This window comes from Dromiciops gliroides, chromosome 2 (assembly GCF_019393635.1).
Source record: "Dromiciops gliroides isolate mDroGli1 chromosome 2, mDroGli1.pri, whole genome shotgun sequence".
NCBI classification, from domain to species: Eukaryota; Metazoa; Chordata; class Mammalia; order Microbiotheria; family Microbiotheriidae; genus Dromiciops; species Dromiciops gliroides.
The window spans coordinates 108834203-108859209 of record NC_057862.1 but is presented as its reverse complement, the minus strand read 5'-3'; the positions used below and the strand labels follow the sequence as shown (position 1 = coordinate 108859209).

Below are 25007 nucleotides of genomic sequence, written 5' to 3'. Positions count from 1 at the left end.
GACACTTGACACGTCTCACTAGCTGTGTGACCCTGGGCAAGTCACTTAACCCTCATTGCCCCACAAAACAAAAAAAAAGAAAGGAAGAAAGAAAATAAATAAAATTATATACTGCCTTGAGAGCCCCACAATTCTTTTTCCCTTCCATCAAACTGGATCATTGAAAATTAATTACACTAAAAATTTGTGGGAAGTTGGGGGTGAGGGGAGGGTAGAAGAGCAGGTGAGAAAGAAGAAACAGCTCTTCCTAACAAGATTGGGGTCTGAGAACCCCCCTGGACTTCTCCACTAGCTATAGGCTCTACATGCCCTGAGAAAAGAAAAAGAGAAAAAAACAGCCTCTCCCAATTCTGACCAAATATTTACCCTACACATTAACTAGCTGGGCTTCAGCATGAAGGAGCAACAGCACCTTCCTACTCCCTGTTTGCTCTTGCAATTACTCCAGCTCAGCTCCTTGTAAGTCATGTTGTGAAACAAGCCGCCAAAGGCCGGGGCTTCCTAAGAACTTCAGTTCCTTCCTCAGCAGAGGCCAGGGCACTCACTGCTCGGGACACTTAACAGTCAAGTAGGTTTGCAAAGAGGTTTTGCAGGCGCTGGATATCTGGTTTGGAGTGGGCCCAAGAAGGTAAGTAACTTCAAATACTCCCTCTACTCCCTCCACACCTCATTTCTCCTAATCCCACCTCCAAATCCCCTGGCAGATTAATAGCCAGACCATTCTCAACATTCAGTCCCGCTGTCTTTAGGACCTCGGAGGTCAACAGGTCCCTTCTTGAGTCAGTTAGTATTGAGTGGGTGATATTTCTAGGTGGAATCATAGTAGCTATCGTTTATAAAGCACTCTAAGGCTTGCAAAATGCTTTACCTCATTTGATCCCCACAACAATGCTGGGAGGTAGGTACTATTATTATCCTTATTTTACAGATGAGTAAAAGTGAGGCATATAACAATTAAGTGACTTGCCCGTCAAATGGATAGTAAGATTTGAACTCAGGTCTTCTTGACTCAAAATCCAGCACACCAGCCACTATTCCACCCAGCTGCCTCCACTAGGGGTTTCAGCACTCTCTTCAATTTCCTCATCCCCAGATTAAGGTGTGAAGTCATCTCAGAAACCCTCACAGGAATTGGCTCAGATTAGCAGAGATGTTTGGGAGAATCAATGGAGCAGAATGCTCTTCAGATGAGGAAAATTAAGTCAGAACACACTTCCCTGCTGTCACCTGGTATCCTGGCTCATTACTACACTGAGCAATGGAAGAGGGACAGAGGGACCCAGAAGAAAGTGACCCACAAAGGACAGTTAGTCTCTGTGGTCTTTGCTTGCCACAGATTGTGGAAAGTGAAAACTACTGGGAAGCCTTGGGTTCTTGTCCCAATCCCTGCCAATGACCCTCTGTGTCTGCGACCTTGAATTATACAATCTTAGGGTTGAAAGGGACCTTCAGAGGGAAGTCATCTGGACTTACCCTACCTAAGGCATCCAAACCTTTTATGACATCTCAGTTTATGGGCATATAGCCTCCATTTGAATATCTTCAATGAAGGAAGTTCACTATGTCCTCAGGCAAAACCCTTCTCTACACCCCAGTTTCCTCAGCCAAGCCATATGGTCATTTAGATTAGATGTTCTCCGAGATATCTTTCAGTTCTACATTTTAGGACAACTAAAGGACTGAGTGAGACAACTAAAGTCTGAGGTTCCTGCAACATAAGAGGCACTAACAGATGCTCCCTCCATTCACAGAAATCACAGAATTTCAGAGCTGGAAGGGTCCTCAGCAACCATCTTAGTACTTTAAAAAAAATCCCTCCTGCAACACACTCTGCAAGTGGTCAGTGCTCATCTTCCATAAAAAACTGAAGACTCTTTTTTTTTTTTTTTGTGGGGCAATGGGGGTTAAGTGACTTTCCCAGGATCACACAGCTAATAAGTGTCAAGCGTCTGAGGCCGGATTTGAACTCAGGTACTCCTGAATCCAAGGCCGGTGCTTTATTCACTGCGCCACCTAGCTACACCCAAAACTGAAGATTCTTAACAAGTTCCAGGCCCAAATGACTTCAACATCTCCTCTCTTTAAAAAGAGTCTTTGTAGGGGGCAGCTACGTGGCACAGTGGATAAAACACAGGCCCTGGATTCAGGAGGACCTGAGTTCAAATGTGGCCTCAGACACTTGACACTTACTAGCTGTGTGACCCTGGGCAAATCACTTAACCCTCATTGCTCTGGGGAAAAAAAAAAGGACAAAAAAAAATAAAAAGAGTCTTTATAACGCTAAAAATAAGATCCCAAAGCCACACACTTCTGAAAAGAGTCTTTGTTAAAATGTCAGAGAAGATCTCATAGTTACACACTCCAAAGGGTGTTCAAATCTTTCTCTTCTATAGACAATAGAAAGAACACTGGCTTTGAAATCACCAGACCTGGGTTCGAATTCTTCCTCTGGTATTATTTTTGTGCCTTTGAAAAGCCACAACTTCCCTGGGCCCTATTTTCATCTATAAAGTGAAAGGATTGGACTGAAATTGGATTGGCCTCTGACGTCCATTCCAGCTCCCGAACTAGGTTCCCAGGAGATGAGTTCCTTTGGAACTGAACATGGATTGTAATAGATCAGGTCCATCTCCTCAACATTCTAAAAGAAGAAGCCATGTTCCTTTACACCTGTGGCTTCGCTCACATTCACACCAGCACGCCATCTTTCCCCCCTACCCATCCAAATCATATTCATCCTGCAGAACACAGCCCAAGCCCCACCTTCTCCACAGAACCCAGACCTTCCCCTCCTCTGAGTATCAGTTATGGTATTACACAACTTTTTGACTAACGATTATCACATTGTTAATCCTCAAGCATGTTAATTAGTCTATTTTGCATACCACTGTTTCATTTGTATTTGCCCTGTCAGTCTAACTTGATTTTAAGCCCCCCCCCCCCAAAAGAGAGATTGTCACGTACTCCTCCAGACTTATTGCCCATTACTCCCCTTCACAGGCTCACATTCCAGCCAAATGGGCCTGCTTCCTTTTCCTGGTGCGTGACATTCTAACTTACATATCCATCCATGCCTTGGTTCAGGATGTTCCCCATACCTGGAATGCTCTTCTCCTCTGTGTCAACCTCTAAGAATCTCTAGCTTCTTTCAAGGTTCAACTCAAGTAACATACCCAACTGGAAGCCTATGTTCATGTCCCAGAATTGTTTGGGCCCTCTTTACCTCCCTCTCCAGAAATTACTTTGAGTTTATTTATCCGTATTGTTCTTTCCTCCAAACATAACATAAGCTCTTTGAGGGCAGGACCTGTTTCTTTTCTGTCTTTGAATCTCCAGTGCCTGGTACATAGTTGTTATCATTCAGTTGTTCAGTCGTGCCCAACTCTTTGTGACCCTGTGGATCATACTGTCCATGGGGTCTTCCTGGCAAAGATACTAGAGTGGTTTGCCATTTCCTTCTCCAGTGGATTAAAGCAAACAGAGGTCAAGGGACTTGGCCAGGGTCACACAGCTGGTAAGTGTCTGAGTCCCCTGATTCTTAATCTAGTTCTTTTCTACCACACCATGCTGCCTCCTTGTCAAGCCACCATCAGATCTTTTTTTTTTTGGAGGGGGGTGCAGGGCAATAAAGGTTAAGTGACTTGGCCAGGGTCACACAGCTAGTAAGTGTCAAGTGTCCGAGACTGCATTTGAACTCAGGTCCTCCTGAATCCAGGGCCAGTGGTCTATCTACTGCACCACCTGGCTGCCCCCATCAGATCATTTTTAAAAAGCTTTTCCCATACCCAAGGGAAAAGTCACACCTTGAACAGCGTATGTATTATTTCAAGTAACATTTGACCTGCTCTTTACCATGCCCACCAATCTACCACCTTCTTGGGAGAAAAGGAGAAAAATTCTAAGTCCTTTTTCATTGTTATCTGACTATCCCCTAGGATAAATAGCAGCTTTTGAACTAGCTACATGTGCCCTATGACACACTAGCTACAGGACAAGGAGATCAAAATGAGGACTCAGTGTCAAAGTATTACTCTGAGAAGCATAGGCTCAGTGAAGCATTTTTTGTTTTTATTCTAAACCCAGATTATCCTGGAGAAACCTGATCAGCAATGACCAATGTGTCCCTTTAAACCCAACAATCCTGATTGATTTGTTCCATCTTGGCTGATGTCACTGGGGTGACATCCAATTTATTCCAATTATGAGCCCTCGCTCTCTATAAAATGGGAGCATACATGTAGCATCCACATTCTCGCCATGTGGGAACTGATGTTAGGGGCTTTGGAGTGGAGTCCTTAACGAAAACCTTACTTAAGAAAGAGAGGGTAAGGTGGAAAGTATGGACTTCCATGAGAATTCAGAAAATACTGATGAGAGCAACACAATATTTTCTATAACCTCCTTTCTCTAATCAGGAACCCAACCTGCCAAGTCAGTCACTTGTCTCTCCAACTAACTAAGCCTTGTGCCCCTGCACAGCAATGAAGGTGTTTCATCTAGCGTGGTATCAGTCTCAGTGCTAAGTGCCCAGCCCTTCATGGAGTGTGTATGCTCAATAAATACAGGGACTACACTGTATTAAATAGAATTGGATTGGATTAATGCATGGGAAAATAACAGGAAAGTACTATGGTTCTGAATCTGCCCCCCTGAGCAAGGCAGGCCACTTTTCTTGTGATCTGGCAACAACAAAGAAATTCAAGCCTATGAAAGCTGATTCCCAGCAACGTGTGTGTGTGTGTGTGTGTGTGTGTGTGTGTGTGTGTGTGTGAGAGAGAGAGAGAGAGAGAGAGAGAGAGAGAGACGAAGAGACGGAGAGACAGAGACACAGAGAGAGACAGAGAGAGAGGAGAGAGAAAGGCAAATAAATTTGTTTTTTCTTAAAGGAGCTGCCTGGTAGTTTAGATTCCTAGGAAAGGAATTCCGCAATGTCCCAGTCTTTGCTTTTTAGATGCAGGTGAATGTGGATAAGTCAATTTATTCCAAGTATGAGCCCTTACGCTCTGTAAAATGGGGGTGCACATGTTGCAACACTTAGATCAGAGGCTAAAACCCAAAGAAATTTCTAGAGAAGTTCAAAGGTTTCCAAGTCTGACAAAACCTTCTCCAGTTGTGTATACATGACAGCATCATCTCTCAAATGGACAAATCTTGCTCATTTCCAACCGTCATCTCATAGACAGATCCTGAAGACACTTGGCAAACTGCTCTGCACTCAGAAGTCCCCTTGGGAGCCCCAGGAAATGATGGAGGCTAGGGGAAATGCATTCCTTTCTTATGATATTTTGCTTAGGGAGGTAAGAGAAGGGACCAAAAAAGAAAGTTGGGGTGGGGGTGTAGGGAAGTTCTACATTGAGAGTTTTCCACTGGCCTTCGGACCCCCTTCTCTTATCAATGGGACCTTTCAGGGCTCCCTCTCCCCAAAGGAGACATCATTTCCTGTCCAGCAACACTAACCCCATTGATCAGTGCAGCTCTGCAAAACTCCACCCGCACAAGTTAGAAGGACCTCTGGAGACCAGACAGGAGTTACAGAGGAACAGAAAAAGGGGGTAGGAGTGGATAAGAGGGTGCAAGAAGCTCACAAATCCCATGCTCCTTGTTTACATTTTTAAATGAGCTTTAAAAAAAAAGAAAGTAGGTTATTTATAATTAGCTCCAAAAATGCTGAAACAACCAAAGGCTTTTGTAAAAAACAATTATAAAATGGTTAACAACATAAATAAAATATAATAATAATAATAATAGCTGACACTTATGTACAGTGCTTTAAGGTTTATAAAGGACTTCACATATGTTATCTAATTTGATCCTCAAAATATCCCTGTGAGTTAGGTAGGTAGGTAAATAGGTAGGTAATAGATATAGATAAACAGACAGACAGACAAAATATTAAGCCCTCTTATGTGCCAGGTACTGTGCTAAGGTAGGAGCTACTAGATTGATAATTAAACCATTTACCAAGCATTTACTATGTGCTAGGTGCTGTGCTAAGTGCCAGGGATACAAATACAAGCATCAAAGCAGTATCTGTCCTCTAGAAGTTTATATTCTAATTGGGGAAGGCAACATATATGGCAAAGCTGGAAAGGTAGGGTCAGGACAAGGCACCTAGAAAGGAGGTAGAGGAGTTGGGCAGCTGGGGCCCCTTTTTGAAAAGGTGGTCTGAGCTAAGGACTCACAAATCAAGAAAGCAGTTTCCTCATCTGTAAAATGGAGATAATATTGTGGTGACTATATTGGAGATGCAAATAATAAGCTGGAGATAATATTGATTAGACCTGCCCCAGTTCATAAACTTTTAAAGTTTGAAAGGCAAATAAATCAAAGAATACATCAACCAATATAAAAATTATCGCAAATCTACAGATCCCCAGAAAGGAGTGAGTCACTCTGGAGTCACTCTGCAAGCAGTGATTCAAAGGAAAATATGGATTTTCCACAAGGACTACATCTACGAAAAAAAAAGCTTAAAAAAAGATTTAAAAATTAAATAAAACCTCTGGCAGAAAGAATTAGAAGAAGAATAAATAGTTTAGAAGAAACATTGTAAACTTTAACAATAGTAAACTTTAGTTAACAAACTCCCTGAAAACTAGAATAAATCATACAGAAATCAATGAGTCCATAAGAGAGCAAGATCTATTGGAACAAAACTAAAATTTTGAAAACATAGAAAAAAATATAGGGCATTTGATATGAAAAACAATAGCTCTTGGCACAATGCCTGGCACATAGTAGGCACTAAATAAATGCCTGTTGAATGATCTGGAAAATAACTCAAGGAAAAATAATTTAAGAATCACTTGACTTCCTGAAAATTCTAATTTAAAAAAAAAACTGGACACTATTTTAAGAAATCATAAAGGAAAAGGTATCTATTAGAACCAAAAGACAAAGTATAGATAGAAAGAATCCACTAATCACCACATGAAAGAAACTCCAAAAGAAAAGTCCTAAGAATGTCACACAACTCCCACATCAAAGAAAAAAAAATGTGGCAAACCTCCAGAAATAAGCAGTTCAAGTACCCAGGATCATATAAGACCTGGCAGTCACTACTAAAAATGAAAGCTCTTGGAATGCAATACTCTAAAAGACAGAGGATATAGATTTACAACCAAGACTAACTTATTCTACAAAGCTGAGAATAATCCTAGAGAGGAAAAAAAAAAATGGACATCTAATGGAATAGGGGCTTTCAAGCATTTCTGATAAAAAGACCAGAGTTGAATAGGAACTTCGAAATACAAATGCAGGAGTCCAGAAAAACCTAGAAAGGCAAATGTGTCTGAGTAACTAAATTGAACTGTATGATAAGGTAATGCTAATATTCTAAAAGAGGGAGAGCAAGAAGAGCAGCACTGTAAAGAAAAACAAGTTTGAAAAACTTTAGAACTCTGATCAATGAAATGATCAGAAGACATATTGAAGCATGTAACCCACCCCCAGACATAGAGGTCATGAATAAAAGATTATGAAAGAGACTTTCATTTTTGGACATGGCCACTGTGTGGATTCATTTTACTCCTCTGCACTTATATATTACAAATGTTTTCTTTTTCTTTCTTTTCTCGTTTTTTTATGGATGGGTAAAATGGAATAGGAGAGGGTAAGCAGAAATGATGCCAAAAAGAGGGTCATTGAAATATATATGTGGGGGCAGCTAGGTGGCGCAGTGGATAAAGCACTGGCCCTGGATTCAGGAGGACCTGAGTTCAAATTTGGCCTCAGACACTTGGCACTTACTAGCTGTGTGACCCTGGACAAGTCACTTAACCCCCATTGCCCCACAAAAAAAAAAAAGAAAAGAAAAGAAATATATATGTGTATGTATATATCTATATCTATCTATCTATATCTAAAATAGACAGAAAAGAACAGAAGGAAGCACAGACAGGCAGGACAATTTTGAAAGTAACAGTGAGATTTCATATATACTTTTTTTCATGTGAGCAGTACAAAATACAGATACATAGATTCACAGAGTGTGTGGACTAGACAGCTTCAAGGTCCCTTTCAGTTCTGATTCCATGATTCCATCTATGCATGTTGTCTAAGGACTAGGCCAGCTCAGTCTGGAGAAAGTCATCACTGTAAGATCAGCCACCAGATGATTCATTTGTTTTGGCATCAGCAACTCATAAAGAGATTGTCATCTGTTATACTTCAGGAATTTACCCAGCATTTTAAAGCACCAAAGTAAAGGTGTACTACCCAGACCTCATTGGGTGTTGAAAGGCCCAGCAGAACAGGTGTTCCAGGGTATCCTTGCCCCCAGCCTTTCTGCCAATGTCCCCTACCCCTCACCTAACTAAATGCTGACTCCCCCATCTTCGACCTCTCTGGAGAGAACCCAGAGCCCCTAATACATTCTGATTCTCAGGCCTAGCACATAGTGATTACTTATTAAATGCTTCTGACTTGACTTCTCTCTTCCTAATGGTGGCGGCCCAGCCCCTCCAACTATCCATCCCATCCCATCAGACATGCCACTCACACCAACTAAATGAGAAGAAAGTTACCAAGTGCAATCCTCCCTACTGTGACCTTAGCACCACCAGGCCTTATTATTTTTCCTGCCACTGTACCCTAAGTACCACAAAATCTTCCCACCACCCCCTGTAGCTCAACCCTCCTTTTAGGACTGTCTCATCTAATTAGAATATGAGTTCCTTGGAAGAAAGGACTTGCTTGCCACATAGTGCTCAATAAAAGCCTTTTTTCATTCATTTACTCCATAGTGACTTTTGCCTCACCCCATTTATTTTATATACACACATATTTATACACATATATACACACCCTCCAATACAGTGATTAGCCTCTATAGCTGCCACCTCCACCCCACCTTGAAAAAACAATAGGAAAGAAGGGTAAGGAAACTAGAACCAATGGCAGGAAGTTACAAGGAGGCTCAATATAAGGAAGAAGTTTCTAACAATGAGAGCCCTTCAACAATGGAATAGGATAGACAGCAAACTTCCATACAGATCATTGCCAGTTTCCAAGCCAACAATATATGACCAGGCTAGATGTCAGGAATGATATAGTGAGAATTCCTCCATTTGCTGGGTGTCTGAACTGGAAAACCTTTGAGGCCCCTTTCAACTCTGAAATTCTGTATGAAATCCAAGATGGCAAGATTAGGTGACCATCAAAGTCCCTTCCCCCTCTGGGAGAGTTCTGAAGTTCTATGAAACATATTAAAGCTGTTGAAAAGACCTCAATGCATCCCTTGGTGGAGAAACCTGCATTGTGCAGGAAACACTGCTCTCACCAATATAGCTCAACCCAAGAGATCTGTATCATCTGTTATTGCTATACTCTGACCACAAGGCCTTTGGCTGAAAACTACTCTCCATGTCAAGTGAAGAGACGGAGGGAAGAAAGAGGGAAGGAAGGAGAGGTGAGAAGAAGGCTGGCTGAGAAGAAGGCTGGCCAATGAAAAATCCAGATACATCCAAGTGAGACACACCAGCATCTCCACAGAGGAAAAAACCCACCTGAAGGTCAAAGAACTTGCTGTATCGCCGGTAGATAGTCTGGGAGGTGGAATCAGACCAAGTCACATTAATAATGTAGACCTAGAAGAGGGAAAAAGAAAAATGAATAAATTGGAACAAAGGGTAAGGAGCTATGTCAGGTTACAATAACCCACATTCTTACAGAGTTTCTTCACAGCAGCCCGGTAGTCAGAGAAGGTAAGCGTTATTATCTGCTCAAAAAATCAAGTCTCAGAGAGGTTCAGTGACTCACCTGTGGTCACATTGCTAGTATTTGGAAGAGTTGGGATTCAAATCCAGATTTTCTGATTCTAAGACCAAACCCTTCTATAAACATACAATCAATATGCAAATTTGTGATATTCCAGCTTGGCTAGAGTTAGCACATTGGAGAGAGGCTGCCACAAAGCATGGAGTACCACTTGAAGGGTGGAGAAAAATGCGTTAGCCACACATCCTCACCCATATCTAGCCATTTCTTTCCCATCCTCCTGCCGCTTTCATCCTTTTTAGCTGGACAGCAAATGTGTCTGCTTTGGGAAAACCCTAGGCTGGAGATGGAAGATTCCCACATTACAATGACATGAATTGCTCCAAGATTATCTCCAAGAATCACAGAAAACTAGACTGTCTTGGCAAATTGCCCCGTATTATATTTCCTTAAATAAGGGATGGATTCATATAATGAGTTCTTAATAATGACTGCTGGTTGATGAATTTTGGCACACAGGTTAGGATAAATAGCAGATGGGACAAGACAAAAAGAAAGGAAACCACTCTGTCTCACATACATATCGGCCCCCAAGGAACAGAGATGGTGATAGATCCAGAAAACATAAAGAAGAAAGAGAAGACAAGTGTCCTGGCTGAACGGTAAATGAGGATAGTATGAAAGAAGACATGGAATAGGACTGACTTTTCCAGGAGCCTCAGAAAAGGATTTTCAAACTTTGTGGGAAATTGAGGTCCAAAAAGCTGGCTAGGGTTCTAGGATGTTATTTTGGAATGTTGTTACTTTTTCTTATTCTGTCTCCAAATTACACTTTCAATGTCACCCTTCAGAAGCACATTTGTCCCCAGGTAGGATCAAAGGGCCAGAAACTGGCCCCAGTAAATGCTGCCATAAGTGGGCAAAAAAAATTGAATAATGAAGAAAAGAAAACGGAAGAGAAATACTTAATTACAGTCCTCATAACCTCAATCTCACTTCCCTAATCTTTGTTAGGAGGCATGCCCCACCTAATGTCATTCATGGGTATCATGACGTTACAGAGGCAGTTAGTTCCACAGAAACCATTATACTGATGGGCAACCATCCAGATGATGTCATGCTGGGGCATGGTCATTTAGAGTGAGGCTTGATTGTGAATTAATTATTAACAAAACAATGCTTAAGTAGCTTTATGTTAAAGAGTAACTATGAACGGTACATCATTTTATTACTGTTTTATTATCACTATATTTCTGATCCTGCTGCCATGATGGGTTGTTGACTGTACTTCAATATGGTGTAGAAAGAAGGTTGGACCAGTATTCAGGAAACTTAGCTTCCTATTTTGGCTCTGTCACTAATTAATGAGCCACATGACCTTACCTTACGCAAGTCACTCTCCCAAGATAGGTCTCAGTTTTCCAAATCTGTAAACTGAGGAGGTTGGAAACAATAATGGAATAGAAAGAGTCCTGGATTACAAGTCTAGACACCTGGGTTCTGGTTCAGGCTGTGAAAACCTGAGCTAGTCAATTAACTTTTAGAAACATCAGTTTCCTCATCTGTAAAATGAGGGGGTTGAAGTTTCTTTTCTAGTGTTAATCTTCTAAGATTCCATAGGATGCCCTGTAAAGACCTTCCAACTCTGACATTTTTATGGTTCCTATGAAAAATCAGTAAAAATTCTGTTTTATACTATTTGGCTTACAGAATAGTATGTGGCATGGTGATCCATCTACTAGGTACCAGGCACTGTGCTAATGCTGGAGATACAAGTAAAAAGAACAAAATAGTCCCTTTCCTCAAAAAACTTACTTGTATTTAGAAAGACAATGCGTGTATAAATATATTATATACATACATAAAACATGTGTATACTTTTACATACATACACACACACACACAAAAAAAAAATATCTACAAGATGATTTGGAAGGGAGAAACATCAGCTTTTGAGAGGGATCAAGAAAGGCCTCACACAGAAGGAGGTGAGGAATTTGAAGAGACAGAGGTGATGAGGGAGTGCATTCAGGCATGATGGGCAAGTTGTACAAAGGCATGGAGACCAGAGGTGAAATGTGATGTGTAAGGAACATTTCAGAAAGCCAGTTTGGTTGGACCTTAGTGTGTATGGAGTAATGTGTATGGAGAAAGGTAGGTGGGAGCCAGAGATATGCTGGACCCAAGTCAGACTGGCTAGAGTCAATTGTTCAATTTTTAGTATGAGCTTTACACCTTGGAAATCAGTAACTGTTTTGTTGATTATCTAAACTTTTGAAAGCGATGGATAAAATGTTAGTACCATAATTAAATCTAAAAGTGTGTCTTGCATATATTTTTAATATAAAATTCCCACAATTTCTTAAATCTGGAAGCCCTTAACCTAGGGAGTAAACTCATTTGAGACTAGAGAATTAAGAGGCATTTGCCTTTTTAGGGAGCCAGAAATGGGGGAATAAGATTAAAAACAGGTTTGATTTAGGGAGCTTGGACTGAGGTAACTAAATGGAAGGGGGAGGGGCTCATCAGAAACTACTTGCAAGTTAGACAAAGCAGACAAAACTCTTCAGACACAACCAACTATGTTGCTTCCAAATAGATCATTCCTATCTGTATGTTCATTATCTGGAGGGTAGAATCAGTGATTGTACCCAAGAATCTGGGCTCCCAGGATGAGGCCCTACCAGAAAGAATTCAGGAGAATAAGGATAGGAGAGAGGAGGGGAAGGGATGACTCCAAAGCTGTAGCCCCAAGACAGAGCTGGCTCAAGGCTGGAGTCAAGGAAGATAATCCCAAAGGTGGTAGGCAGGGGTGGTTTGGTAGCCCCACCATGGGTTTTCACTCCCACTCTCACCACCAAGCCCTGATAAGGGAGACTTTTCCCTCTTCTCCTCTCCATTTCCCTCCTTTCCCCTCTCCTCCTTTCTCCTCCCTTCCTCTTCTCCTCTATCTCTTTCCACCATGATAGTGTGTCTGTCTCCTGACTCCTGCTCGGGGTAACTGCCATTGTAAGGAAACAAAAATGGATTTCCCTTCCCAGAGGCAACGCTGTTGCCTCACCAGCGTTAATTAAGTAGAAGTCATTCTCCCAAGGAGCAGCTAGATGGCACAGTGGATAGAGCGCCAGGCCTGAAGACAAAAAGTCATCTTCCTGAGTTCAAATCCAGCCAAAGATGCTTGCCCTATCCTGGACAAATCACCTAACCCTGTTTGCTTTGGTTTCTGAAGCTGTAACATGAGCTGGAGAAGGAAATGGCAAACTACTCTGTTAACACTGCTAAGAAAACCCCAAATGGGGTCACAGAGAGTCGGACGTGACTGAAAATGACTGAACAGTCTCCTGAACTAATCAACCAGATCCCAAATGAAGGGATTACCCTTAGCTCTCTTCTATACCCTCAGCTGATAAGGAGGGAGAGGGGGAGTAGCCTCTTAAATTAATCGTGAAATCATACACCATTAGAGCTAAAAGGAACCTTAGAAAACATCTGGTACCAGAGTTCTTAATATTTTTTGTGTGATGGATCCCTTTAGCAGTTTGGCAAAGCATCTTACCCCCTTCTCAGAATGTTTTTTGTTTTGTTTTTTGTTTTTTGTTTTTTTTTTGGCAGGGCAATGGGGGGTTAAGTGACTTGCCCAGGGTCACACAGCTAGTAAGTGTCAAGTGTCTGAGGCCACATTTGAATTCAGGTCCTCCTGAATCCAGGGCCGGTGCTTTATCCACTGCACCACCTAGCCGCCCCTAGAATGTTTTTAACTGGATAAAATAAAGTACAAAGGAAACCAATCATAGTAAAATATAGTTATCAATTTTGAAAAACAAAAACATGAGTTTGTGGACTCAGATGAAGAAATTCCTAGTACAGATGTTTCATTTTATAGCTAGGAAACAGGTCCAGGGACACTAAGTGTCTTGAGCAAGGAAAGTTCTATTGCTAATAGAACTCAGGTATCAGGAGGCAGAGAGGCACAGTGGCCTCAGTACCAGGAAGATCTCTGCATACCCAGAAGTCAAAATCAAGGGCTTGCAGAATGCTGAAACCTTCTGACTATCATCATCCAGGGACATAGGTTTAAATTTCATGCCTCCCTACCCCCAAAAAACAATATTTTGAAGGCTCCATCTCCCTGCTCTATCCCTAGATCAGTCTTCCTATACTCTGCAGAGGCTGCTGATGTAATATATATACCTGAGTCTCTTTCTATTCCTAGGGGCCAGGACTTAGTTCAAGCTGACAGTGACAAGGGATATTCTGGGAAAATAACAACCTTAATTACCTAGTAATAACCGACATTTTTATAGCACTTTAGGGTTTGCAAAGGGCTTTGAATATATTAAATCATTAAATGTAAGTTCCCTGATGTAGCCTGGATGTTCTGAGAAACTGACCACCCAGGACATTATTCCACATCCACACGTTCTCTTTCATAGGCAGCCTTAAGAAAACTCTGGGGTTTCTCTTTCTTTCTTTCTTTTTTCCTTTTTCCAAACCTTCTCTGGAGATAAGCCCAGAGATAACAGAAGGAGAGCTGGCAGGCCTCTCCCACTGAAATGCTCAGCAGAAGAGACTTTCCTTTTCTTCTGGACACCAGAAATCCAGGGTTATCTTCCCAGATGAGGGATAGATATACAAAGTTCCCCTCCCACCCCCACCCAACATAGACATACACACTCCACCGTGGCTTCTCTGAACATCTAGACCTGGCCCTGCTGGCTCCAGAGGCTTTTCAGAGATAAACCACAGAGAAAGAGCAGGTGAAGGGGAGAGGGGACAGGACAGAGGTCACATGAGAAAAGCCAGCTCTGTTTACCATCAGCTCCTTAGAGATCCCATAAATCCTTCTGCAACAGGAGCCAAGTACCGAAGTAACATTACAGAACAGCTGGTGTCTGATGGAGGTTTTGCGACAGAATAGTCCGCTTTCCAAAGGGAGCTGTCTGGGTGATCTGTTCCTAGGAAAAGATCTTCTCTACCTTCAGGATTTTGCAGATTTTTTGGAAGACTTTTTTTTCCTCTTTTCTCTTGACACTTTTCTTGAACGGAGGAAATTTTGGGAACTTCCCTTCAGGGCATCCTCATATCCTATCTGAGGAACCTGAGAACAAACACCAAGTGAAGAAGTGTCCAGAGGAACGCTTTTCCTAACAAAGGAAGGCCATACCTCTGCCAACTGCAGACACACTCTGAAAACCCTACCTCGAAGACAGGGAGCCTTATCAGATCAACAATACATTCTCACTAGTCCCTGAGGGAGAGGAAAAGGTAATAAGCATTTATATAGTGCCCAATACCTGCCGGCACTTTAAAGAAATATTATCTCCTTTGACCTTCACAACAACCTTGTGAGGGAGGTGCTTTTATCATTACCATTTTGTCATTGAAGAAACTGAGGCAACCAGAGGTTGTGACTTGCCCAGGTTCACACAGCTAGGAAGTATCTGAGGGCACAATTGAACTTGGGTCAGCCTGACTCTAGGCCCAACATTCATTCTATCCACTGCACCACCAGCTGCCTCTGAATTTCTGACATCCTTATATCTGGCCATCTCATTAGAACTAGATACATGGTAGAGGACAGTGGAAACAGTCTTGTATAGGATAGGAGTCAGGACCTGGGTTCCTGTCCTTGCTCTGCTATTATATTGCTAGGTGACCCTGGACAAATTATATAATTTTAGTCCCAGAAGACATTAAATATCATCTCTACCTTCCTCATCTGTAAGATGAGGAACTGGAAGCTCAGGGGGTATATAACATGCTCCAAAGCTGTCACATCTGGCATTAGAACCCAAGTCTTTTTCCAGGGCTCCTGATACAGCCTCCCATCCTTCTTTAGTCTACTCTTTAAGCCTTAGCTTCATCCTCTGTAAAATAAGAGGGTAGAAAGTGAAAAGCAAATTAAAACAAGCCTGATGTTTCACCCAATATCCATCAAAATAAACAAGATGAAAATGGCCAGTGTTGAAGGGACTGTGGGAAGACAGGCACACTAATCTACCTTTGGTAGAGCTATGAATTACTCTGACCATGCTGGAAAGCAACTTGGGATTATGTTAGAAAAGCCACTAAAGTGAACATACCCTCTTACCAAGGGATATTACTACTAATATATACCTCTGAGGAGGTCAGAGACAGAAGAAAAGATCTCTCATATACAAACACATGTGTGTGTGTGTGTGTGTGTCTATAAAAACACCTTTTTTTCTGGTAGCAAAGAGGGTATCTAACAACTAGGGGAATGATTGCAGAAATTGTGGCATATAAATAAAATGGAATATTAGTGCACCATAAGAAACAACAAATAAGAAAAATTCAGAGATGTTTGAGAAGATTTGTATGGACTGATGTACAGTAAAGAAGCAGAACCAGAAGAACCACTCATATGATGACCACAGTACATGAAAGAAAACAAACCTGAAAGGCATTAGAATGCTGATCAATGTAGTGAACAGTCATGACTTCATAGGACTAATGGGGAAACATGTCTCTTACCTTTGGGCAGAGGATTAAGTCCAAGAATGAGACCTATGTTGTCAGACACGGCCAATGTTTGATTTCATATTTGGTTTAACAGTATTTTTGCTCACACATGGGAGGGCTAAATCACTGGGAAGTGATTGATTTTTCTTTAAAAAGCATAAATAAAAATTTATATTAAACTATATATTTTTTAAAATGAGGAGGTTACACTACATGATTTCTAAAGTTCTTTCCTATTGTATGTTCAAATTCTAGTCTCTAGTGTCAAGATTCCAGGGCTTTCCTCATTCTGTCAATTCTGTCCCCATTCTTTCTACGGTACCTCAAATTACATATGATTATAAATTATAATACTTAACTCACAGTGACATTTTGGAGCAGCAGTTCTTGAATTGTGGTCCAGGGACCCCTGGAGGGTTCCCAAGACCCTTTCGGGGTTCTGCGAGGTTAAAATTATTTTTATAATACTAAGACATTTTAATTTCAAATTCAGTAAATATTGAAGGGGCAGCTAGGTGGTGCAACAGATAGAACAATGGACTTGGAAGCAGGAAGATTCATCTATTTGCCCCAGTTTCCTCATCTCTAAAATGAGCTAGAGAAGGAAATAGCAAACCGCTCCAGTGTCTTTGCCAAGAAGACCCCAAATGATGTGACGAAGAGTCAGACACGACTGAAATGATTCAACAACAAAATATTGATAAATACAACCAATATAAACAAAAGCTCTTTGGGGGTGGGGTCCTCAATAATTTTTAAGAGTGTAAAGGAGTCTTGAGACCAAAATGTGCTCCCTTAGAGTACTGAAAAGTACACACAGAGTGAAGAGAAGGTGTCAGAGTCAGTAAGACCTGACATGCTGGCTCTGCAACCAGTGGTGAATCAATTAACCCCTCAAGGGGTGCAGGTAACTCTCTAGGACTGGATGTTATAGGTCAGGGGCAGATATGGATTGGTGGAAAGAGCCTCCAGACAAGGAGTTTTCCAATGGGATAAAATCACAGGCTCAAACATAAATGTCAATTATTATTCAGTGCATCCTAAACTCCTCAAGGTAAGGGACTGGTTCTCATGCTGTCTTTCCATCTCAAGCATCTAGTACCTTACATACAATACGTGCTTAATAAATGTTTATTAGATTGTTGGATTTAGGGAAGCCAGAAAAATCAGGGGAAGTGAAGGTGAGGAGAACACAGTAAAAAGGGGGCCAGCTGACCAAATCCTAATCCGCATAAAAGCAAATAGGCTCTAAGAGTCAAGAGGGTACTGGGGAAGATATGGTGCTTGTTTCCCAGGCCTCCTAATATACACTTTCAGGTAAAGAAACTACCCTCTATGAAAATCAGTTTCAATTTCATTTCTGAGCTCCACTAATCAAACCTATCTCCATTACAAGCCTGGCACTCCCAGAATTCCTGGCTGTGACTAATTACAGTTAATTTATGGCTCAAGCATCCAGGAGGGACCAGGACCTGCAACATATTTAATTAGTATGTGCTGGTGTTCTCTTTACTGCTGAAAACTGCAATTAAGGGCGAGGAGTTACGGGCTTCAGAGCAGTGGTGTGCGCCTATGGTCCTTTGCTGTGGGCAGCTTTATTTTTCCTGGACCCTCTCCAGCTCCCCCTGGCCTGAGGCCAGAAGGGAACCCAGTAAGAAATCTTCTTTGCCTACAACACCCTGCCCCCCCACCCCCTGTGGATCTAGGTCAATTGGGTCAACAACTTCAACTAGTTACCCCAGCTCAGCAGCAACTGCCTTTGAGGGCCTTCAAGGTCAGTGTGTCACTGGGAACCACAGAGGCCTTAGCATCTTATTATCTTCCTAATATCTGCATTGGCCAGTGGGGGCAGTCATCGCAGAGGCTCAGTGTGAGAACAGTGTCTAAAAATAGACACTGACAAGAGGCATGATGCCATTAGGTTGGGACAAACTGCCCACTAATGCCCCAAATGTATGAGGCCACCAGGTAGAAAGGGCTTATGGTCAACAGAGAGCCTCACCCTTAGCAAGTAGAGAGGCCACTGAGCAAAACCCCCCACTGCCATTTTCAGATCTTTGATCTCATTTAGACTAATGAATTAAAATCCATCTCCTAGGACTAAAATTTTGGACTCTAAGTTATTCCAACAGAGGTACTCAGGGAATGGCACGTAGTAAGTTCAACAAATGAATGAATGAACTCTCTGCCATCATTCTATGACCTTTGTGCATTCCAGCATTAATCCTTCACGTCTCCAGTTCCCGTTATACTTATTGTCAGTTCTACACAACTAGCAACATAGTCCACATTCTCCTTTCTCCAATCATTTGCTCCAATTAAGTATTTGTCACCTGCTCTCTTATTTTCTGATTCTTAATCTTGTCTCCCTAACCAAAAGGTAAGCTCCTTGAGAATAGGGGCCCTTTCTCTCTTTCCTCTGTCTCCCATACAGGATAGCAGGGCATGAGGTGCTCTGCCAGAGGTGCTCCAAGAATACTGCCTGAACGAATTAACAGAAATCAAATCGTGCACATCGGGTGTGACTTACGGGAGAGACTAGCAGGAGCTCTCAGCATTTCACAGTTCTCTGAGGAAGGATGCCCATCATTTGAATCCATAAAGCTGAGGGGAACAAAACATCTGGCTCCATGTGGGGGTCTTCACCAACAGTGAAACCCACCACTCAGGTCAAGTTTAATAGTCTGTGGCCTCTTGGTTAATGGTTCTGAACCTGGGCTTGGAAAGCAGGAAAGCCAAGACACCCCCTGGGTACAACCCTATTAAAATTCCAGCTTACCTGGTGAGGGATGTGAACTTGGGGAATGGTGGCTACTTGACAAACATGAGACTCAGAGAACAGGAACCTTTCCCTTCTGTTTACACTACAGGGTTAATTGCCAGGTGACAAAGCTTTCCAGGTTTTAGAGCAACTGCACTGTCTTTGGTGGGGTTCGATGTTTAATGAGCGGTCCCAATGGTCAGCGGGGTCATTTACAGGAAAAGAGCTATCCTTAGCCTTTCTCATTCCCTCTAACATCTGTCAATGAAGAACCAGCTGGCCAAGAAGGGCCTTCTCACAGGGCCCACGTGAGTTTTGCAGTGTAGACAACAGAAGAGTGAATTGACTTTGCACAGCCCTCCTTCACTTAAATCCGATTCACTGCAAGTCATGACATCACCCAGATGCCATAGTCCTCTCCGAGAACAAAGGACAAATGACAAGGAGAACAACTAATTGACCTTTTCAGGGGTCAGCAGCCTGGAATTCAAGGCCTCCTTCACCACATCATCTTCCTGACCGCCATTATACATAAATTATGTTGATTTGTGGTTTTCTAAGTCAAAATGTGGCTTACAGGAATCCATTCCAATTGGAATTTCATATCACTAGTCTACACAGATGATTTCCAAATCTACAGGACAGTACCTATTCTATCTCCTAAACTCCAGTTTGCCTATTAGACATCTCAACCTAGAAATCCCGCTAGCACTTCATATTCAATATGTCCAAAACTAAACTCATCATCTTCTCTTACTCCAAAGCGCTCATTTTGATTAATGATATCAGCACATCTAAAAGGTAGAGGGCAGAATATACCCTCAGTTCCTTAGAGGCAATGTGGGTTAGTGGGCCAACTATATGACCCTAGGCAAGTTACTTAACCATCCAATGCTGTAAGACCTAGCTTCTTAAAATGTGAGTCATGACCCCACTGAATGTGGGGGTAGTGAAAAATATGGCAACAATAAAAAGTTATGTATACTTGTTTTATATACCTATATACCTGGGGTTGTATAAAAATTTCTCTGGCAAAAAGGGGTCACAAGTGGAAAAAGATTTAAGAAGTCCTGATCTAGGCTAGTGGTATCAAACTCAAATAGAAATGGGAGCAACTAATCCCTACATAAGGATCTCGGTGGTCACATATTGACTTAGTTATAAAATATATCTGTTTTATTGTATTTTAATTTATTTTGTCAAATATTTACCAATTACATCATCTGGTTTCTCTTCTGCTACTCTGCTCAGATAGCCTCAAACCTATTTTTATAAGGAATGCTTAGACACCATATGTGTAGTCCAAAAATACTTCTTTAGATAGGAGCAGAATGCAAGCTACACTAGAAGGTAAGCTCCCAGAAGGAAGGCATTCCATCTTCTGTATCTTTGGCCCCTTCCCCTGGAGTGCCTAGCTTGGGGCTTTGTATCCAGTTAGTGCTTAATAAATGTTTGTTGAATTGAATTAAAGTGTGATGGCGTAGGCTGATATAGGCAGGGAGCGGCAAGTCCATCCCAAAAAACCCTAAACCTCAACCTTTTATGGAGCAACAGAAGCGGGTAGACTCCCTTGCAGCAATCCTGGCCTGGGAAAAGCAGAAGATGAGCAGAAAGGAACTCATTCCTAGGCCGGGAGAACAATGACAAAACCCTTAGGACATTTCTCCTACCGAGAAGAAGAGGCTGCAAGACCCCACCCCAACTCCCCAGAGAGGATTTTTTTTTTTTTAAGATTCTTGGCAGGAAATGAGAGTGTGTGTGTAAAACAAGAGAAGCCAGAATTCACAAAACATCCATGGGAATTTGTTGTTGTTATTGTTTTCTCTGTTGTCAACAGAATGTAGGGGAATAATGAGAGCAAGACAGGCTTCTTTCTGATGTGCACAAGGGGCCCCACTACTTCCCTGGAATACTGTGTCATTGTGGAATGAAAGAATGTCAATGCATAGGAGCCATTTGTGCCATTTTTACAGAGAGACTGAATATCTTGCCAAGGTCCCATAGTGAGCTGGTTAGGGACTGTGGTCTACAACTCAGGGCTTCAGCCTTCTTTTCAGGGTTCTTTCTACTCCACCAGCCAATGTCAGAAGGGCTGAAATGAGGTCCTAATTGGGACTCCACTTCTGGCACGTTAATTTGAGGAAGTTAGGTGGTGCAGTGGATAGAGCACTGGTCCCGAAGTTGGGAGGACCTGAGTTCAAATCTCACCTCAGACATTTACTAGCTATGTATCCCTGGACAAGTCACTTAACCCCAATTGTTTTAAACATCCAGGGCCATCTCTAGTCATCCTGATATATCTTGCCACTGGACCCAGATGCCTCTGGAGGAGAGTATGAGACTGGTGACTTTGCACTTAAAAAAAAATCCAATTCACTGCAAGTCATCACATCACCTCCCGATGCCACAGTCCTCTTCAAGAACGAAGGACAAACAACCATAACTGGGAGACAGAATGATAGCCTACTTGAGCCTGCAGGGGTCTAAATTAACAATAACAAATAGAGTTAAGAATGTCATGAAGATGGATCTGTCAAAGGGAAGAATGAAAAAACAAACACACAAACGAACAAAAAACTTCCCTGAATGGCTTTCAAGAACAGGAGAAAAAACAAAGTCTGGACCAAGTTGTAGGGCTAAGTTTGAGACCCAAACAGAAAAGTCAGCAGGATGATCCATCCTTTAAAACCAATCTTCATTAAGGCCTAATATGTAAAGGACCATAAGAATCATTCCTTTCTTAAATTTCAAATAATGTTTTGTACTTTTCTTATTTTGTATCCCACTATTTTGTTCTCCATTTCCTGTCTCCATGCCTAGAATACACTTGCTACTGATCTCCATCCCTTGGAATCCCTTGCCCTAAACTGCTTAAACACTATTTCCCCTCCAAGACCCCTCCTGATTCCCCCAGATGCTTATGCTTCCCCATTTAATATGTGTGTGGGTATATATATACATACATACACACATACTCGATGAATATATGTTATTTTCTTGTAGACTGTAAGCTCCTAATGACTGCTTCTTGTTTGTCCCTGATCCCCAGCACCTAGTAGGTGCTTAGTAAGTGTCTGACTGGTAGCTATGTGTATTTGGCTTATTCTACACAATTAGACGATAAAGCTATCTGACCTTCTAACACTCTTCCTTACCCTTCTGTGGCAGAGCAGATAGAGTGCTGGACTTGGAAGTTGGGAAGACCTGACTTTGAATCTGCCTCAGATAGTAACTAGTTGTATGGCCCTGGGCAAGATACTTAAAACTTCTATTAGTCTCAGTTTTCTAAGCTGTCCAATGGGGATAATAGTCCCACAGAGTCATTATAAGTGTCTATCCATCAATAAACATGCATTTACAACAAGGCTTATTATGTGCCAGGCACTGAGTTAGACATTGGAGATAAAAGTACAAAGAATGAAACAATCCTTTGCTTACATTGTAATGAGGGAGACAAATATAGATAGATAGATAGATAGATATGGATATGGATATAGATAGATATAGATATATGTGTGTAACGTGTGTGTTTATAATATACTGACAGTTTTCACTTACTGTTCTGCAGACCTCTGTGTAAAGCAATTTTCATGTAACATGAATTTGCCTGGACATAGGGGAGGGATGGAGGGAGGGAAGGAGGCAAAAAGGGAGCCATGTGCCTGCAACAGAGAAAGAACATGTAGAGGACACACATGTGGGGGCTGGACACAGGCAGGAGAGGATGGGGCAAAACACAGGGCAAAGGACAGACAAATGGAGTACAGATTCCTGGACACCAGGTGGGTGGGCTGAGCAAGGCAAAGAGTTCCTCTCTTGGTGGCAGAGGTCTCAAGCCAAGCCCCTCCATCAGGTGGCAGCTGCAGGGATCTCTGCCTGTCTGTTCTTCTGCCTTCACTTGAAGGGTTGTTGAGTTTTCTTGGGCGGGGGTCAGTTTTTTGAAGGGAAGGAATGGAGAGAGAGTACAGCCCTATACAGTAAAGTTCATGTAGGGTGGGGTTTTTGGAATGCAGATTTCTTCCAGAACTTTTCATGCAAAGTTGAATTTATATAATTATATGAATATACATATAATGCAAATTTACATAAAGTGAGAACTATCTACAGAATAAATGGATATATACTCAGTAGTTAAATAGGAGGTAGTTAGAGAGAAAATACACCAGCAATTGGGGGAGACCGGGCAAGGTTTTATACATAGGCTGGTTCTTGATTTGAGTCCCAAAAAAGGGACTCTGTGAGGCAGAAGTGAAAAGGAAGTGCATTCCACGTACACAGGATGGAAAGTGCAAAGATGAGGAGACAGAGATAGAATGTCCTGGGTGAGGAACAGAGAGGCCAATCTGGCTGGATTGAAGACGTTGGGAAGAGAAGTAATGGCCAACAAGGCTGGAAATATAGGTTGGGGTGAGGTTGCAAAGAGCTTTAAATGGCAAACTAGGGAAGAAACCAGTAGCATGGGAGAGGCTGAAGAGTCAAAGTGTGTGGGGGTGGGGAGTGATTGAGGATGTAATCTGTTGGAGAAAATGAGAGAGGTTGGAATCAAGCAAATGTAGAGGGATTGGCCTTGGCAAATAGCAGGGTCACATCTCTGTCAGATACTGTCCAAAGGGAGAGTGGGAGATGATGGCAAGGGGTTTAAGGCTGAAGAAAATGTCAAATGGTCTTAATTTTCTCAGTAAAGTAAGAGGCAAGGTCCTCATCTGAGAGAGAAAAAGGGGGCTGGGAAAGGAAAATGTGGGAGGCTCTAAGAGGGAAGAGAAAGTTTGGAACTACTTCTGTGGGGAGTGAGACAGGAGATCAATTAAGGAGGAAAAAAGGGACTGCCTTGTTACAGTGAGGGCCTAGCTGAGGTCAGCACTGTTGGGAGAATTCTTCCAGCTGCATTAAGCAGCTGGTGAGTAGGAGAAGAGAAGGAAGACAATGAGAATAATCCAGGCCTGAGGTTTGGCAAGAAGTGAGTGGCAAAGGAACATAGAGACAAGAAGAGAGGGCTGTGTCGAGTTGAAATGGCTATCGACTGGGTTGATGTGGAGAGGGAGGAGAAAGGCAGGTCAATGGTAATGGCCTAAGAAAGTACTGGAGAATGGAGGGAATGAAGGTCTTGGTGAAGGCATACAGAAAGGTCAGATGGGGGAAGCATCAGCATTTCCAATTAGGGAAGTGGAGCACCTGTGTAACGGTGACTTCTTCATGTGTGAGCATCCCAATGTGTGGTTGGGGTGGGTAAAGCATGAGGAAGTGAAAGATTAAGGAGCATCTATGTCACTATTAGAGCCCCCTGGTATAAGGGCAGGAATTGGGGAGGAGAGGAAGATATTTAACACCATGAGAAAGGATGGAGAATGACCCAGGGTTTGGCACAGTACTGTCATCATACTATGGAATGAATGGTGACTTTTGATTAAGTTGACTAAGGAGGAAGACATGCTGAATGACAGAAGTAAAGGGAGGGGCAGCTAGGTGGCACAGTGGATAAAGCACCATCCCTGGATTCAGGAGTACCTGAGTTCAAATCCGGCCTCAGACACTTGACACTTACTAGCTGTGTGACCCTGGGCAAGTCACTTAACCCCCACTGCCCCACAAAAAAAGAAGGAAGAAGGAAGAAGGAAGAAGAAGAAGAAGAAGTAGTAGTAGTAGTAGTAGTAGTAGTAGTAGTAGTAGTAGTAGTAGTAGTAGTAGTAGTAGTAGTAGTAGTAGTAGTAGTAGTAGTAGTAGTAAAGGGAAGGTTCGGAAGAGACTAGGGAGAACAAGAAGCAATATCCCTCCCCTCTCCTGACATTTGCTCTTCCTCTGATTTCCCATCTCAGGTAGGGTACCAGTAATCCTCTGCTCCAGGCAGTGAATCCTGGATATGTCCAAGGGGCATGCTTTTTTTGCAGGGGATGTTTTGGGGAGGTTAAAAAAAAAGGTTTGAATAACAGCTGTTCAGATGACCAAAACCAAATGGCCAGCTAGCACTTCCTGAACAAACCTCAAAGTCCCAACCCAGGAAATGGAGCAACAGTAACAAGTCCAGAAGATGCAAGGTTCTTTTTCCCTG

The 25007-nt window shown here is 42.2% G+C and overlaps 1 protein-coding gene across 4 annotated transcripts in view; it reads right to left on the bottom strand.

The window, feature by feature from the left end:
* SH3PXD2A (SH3 and PX domains 2A) overlaps positions 1–25007 on the bottom strand; it is a 332613-nt gene that overhangs the window by 259271 nt on the left and 48335 nt on the right. For all 4 annotated transcript variants that reach the window (XM_043987986.1, XM_043987989.1, XM_043987987.1 and 1 more), the window contains exon 2: positions 9507–9587. In XM_043987986.1, the coding sequence (XP_043843921.1) occupies positions 9507–9587 (81 nt within the window). The remainder of the gene's footprint in view (positions 1–9506; positions 9588–25007) is intronic.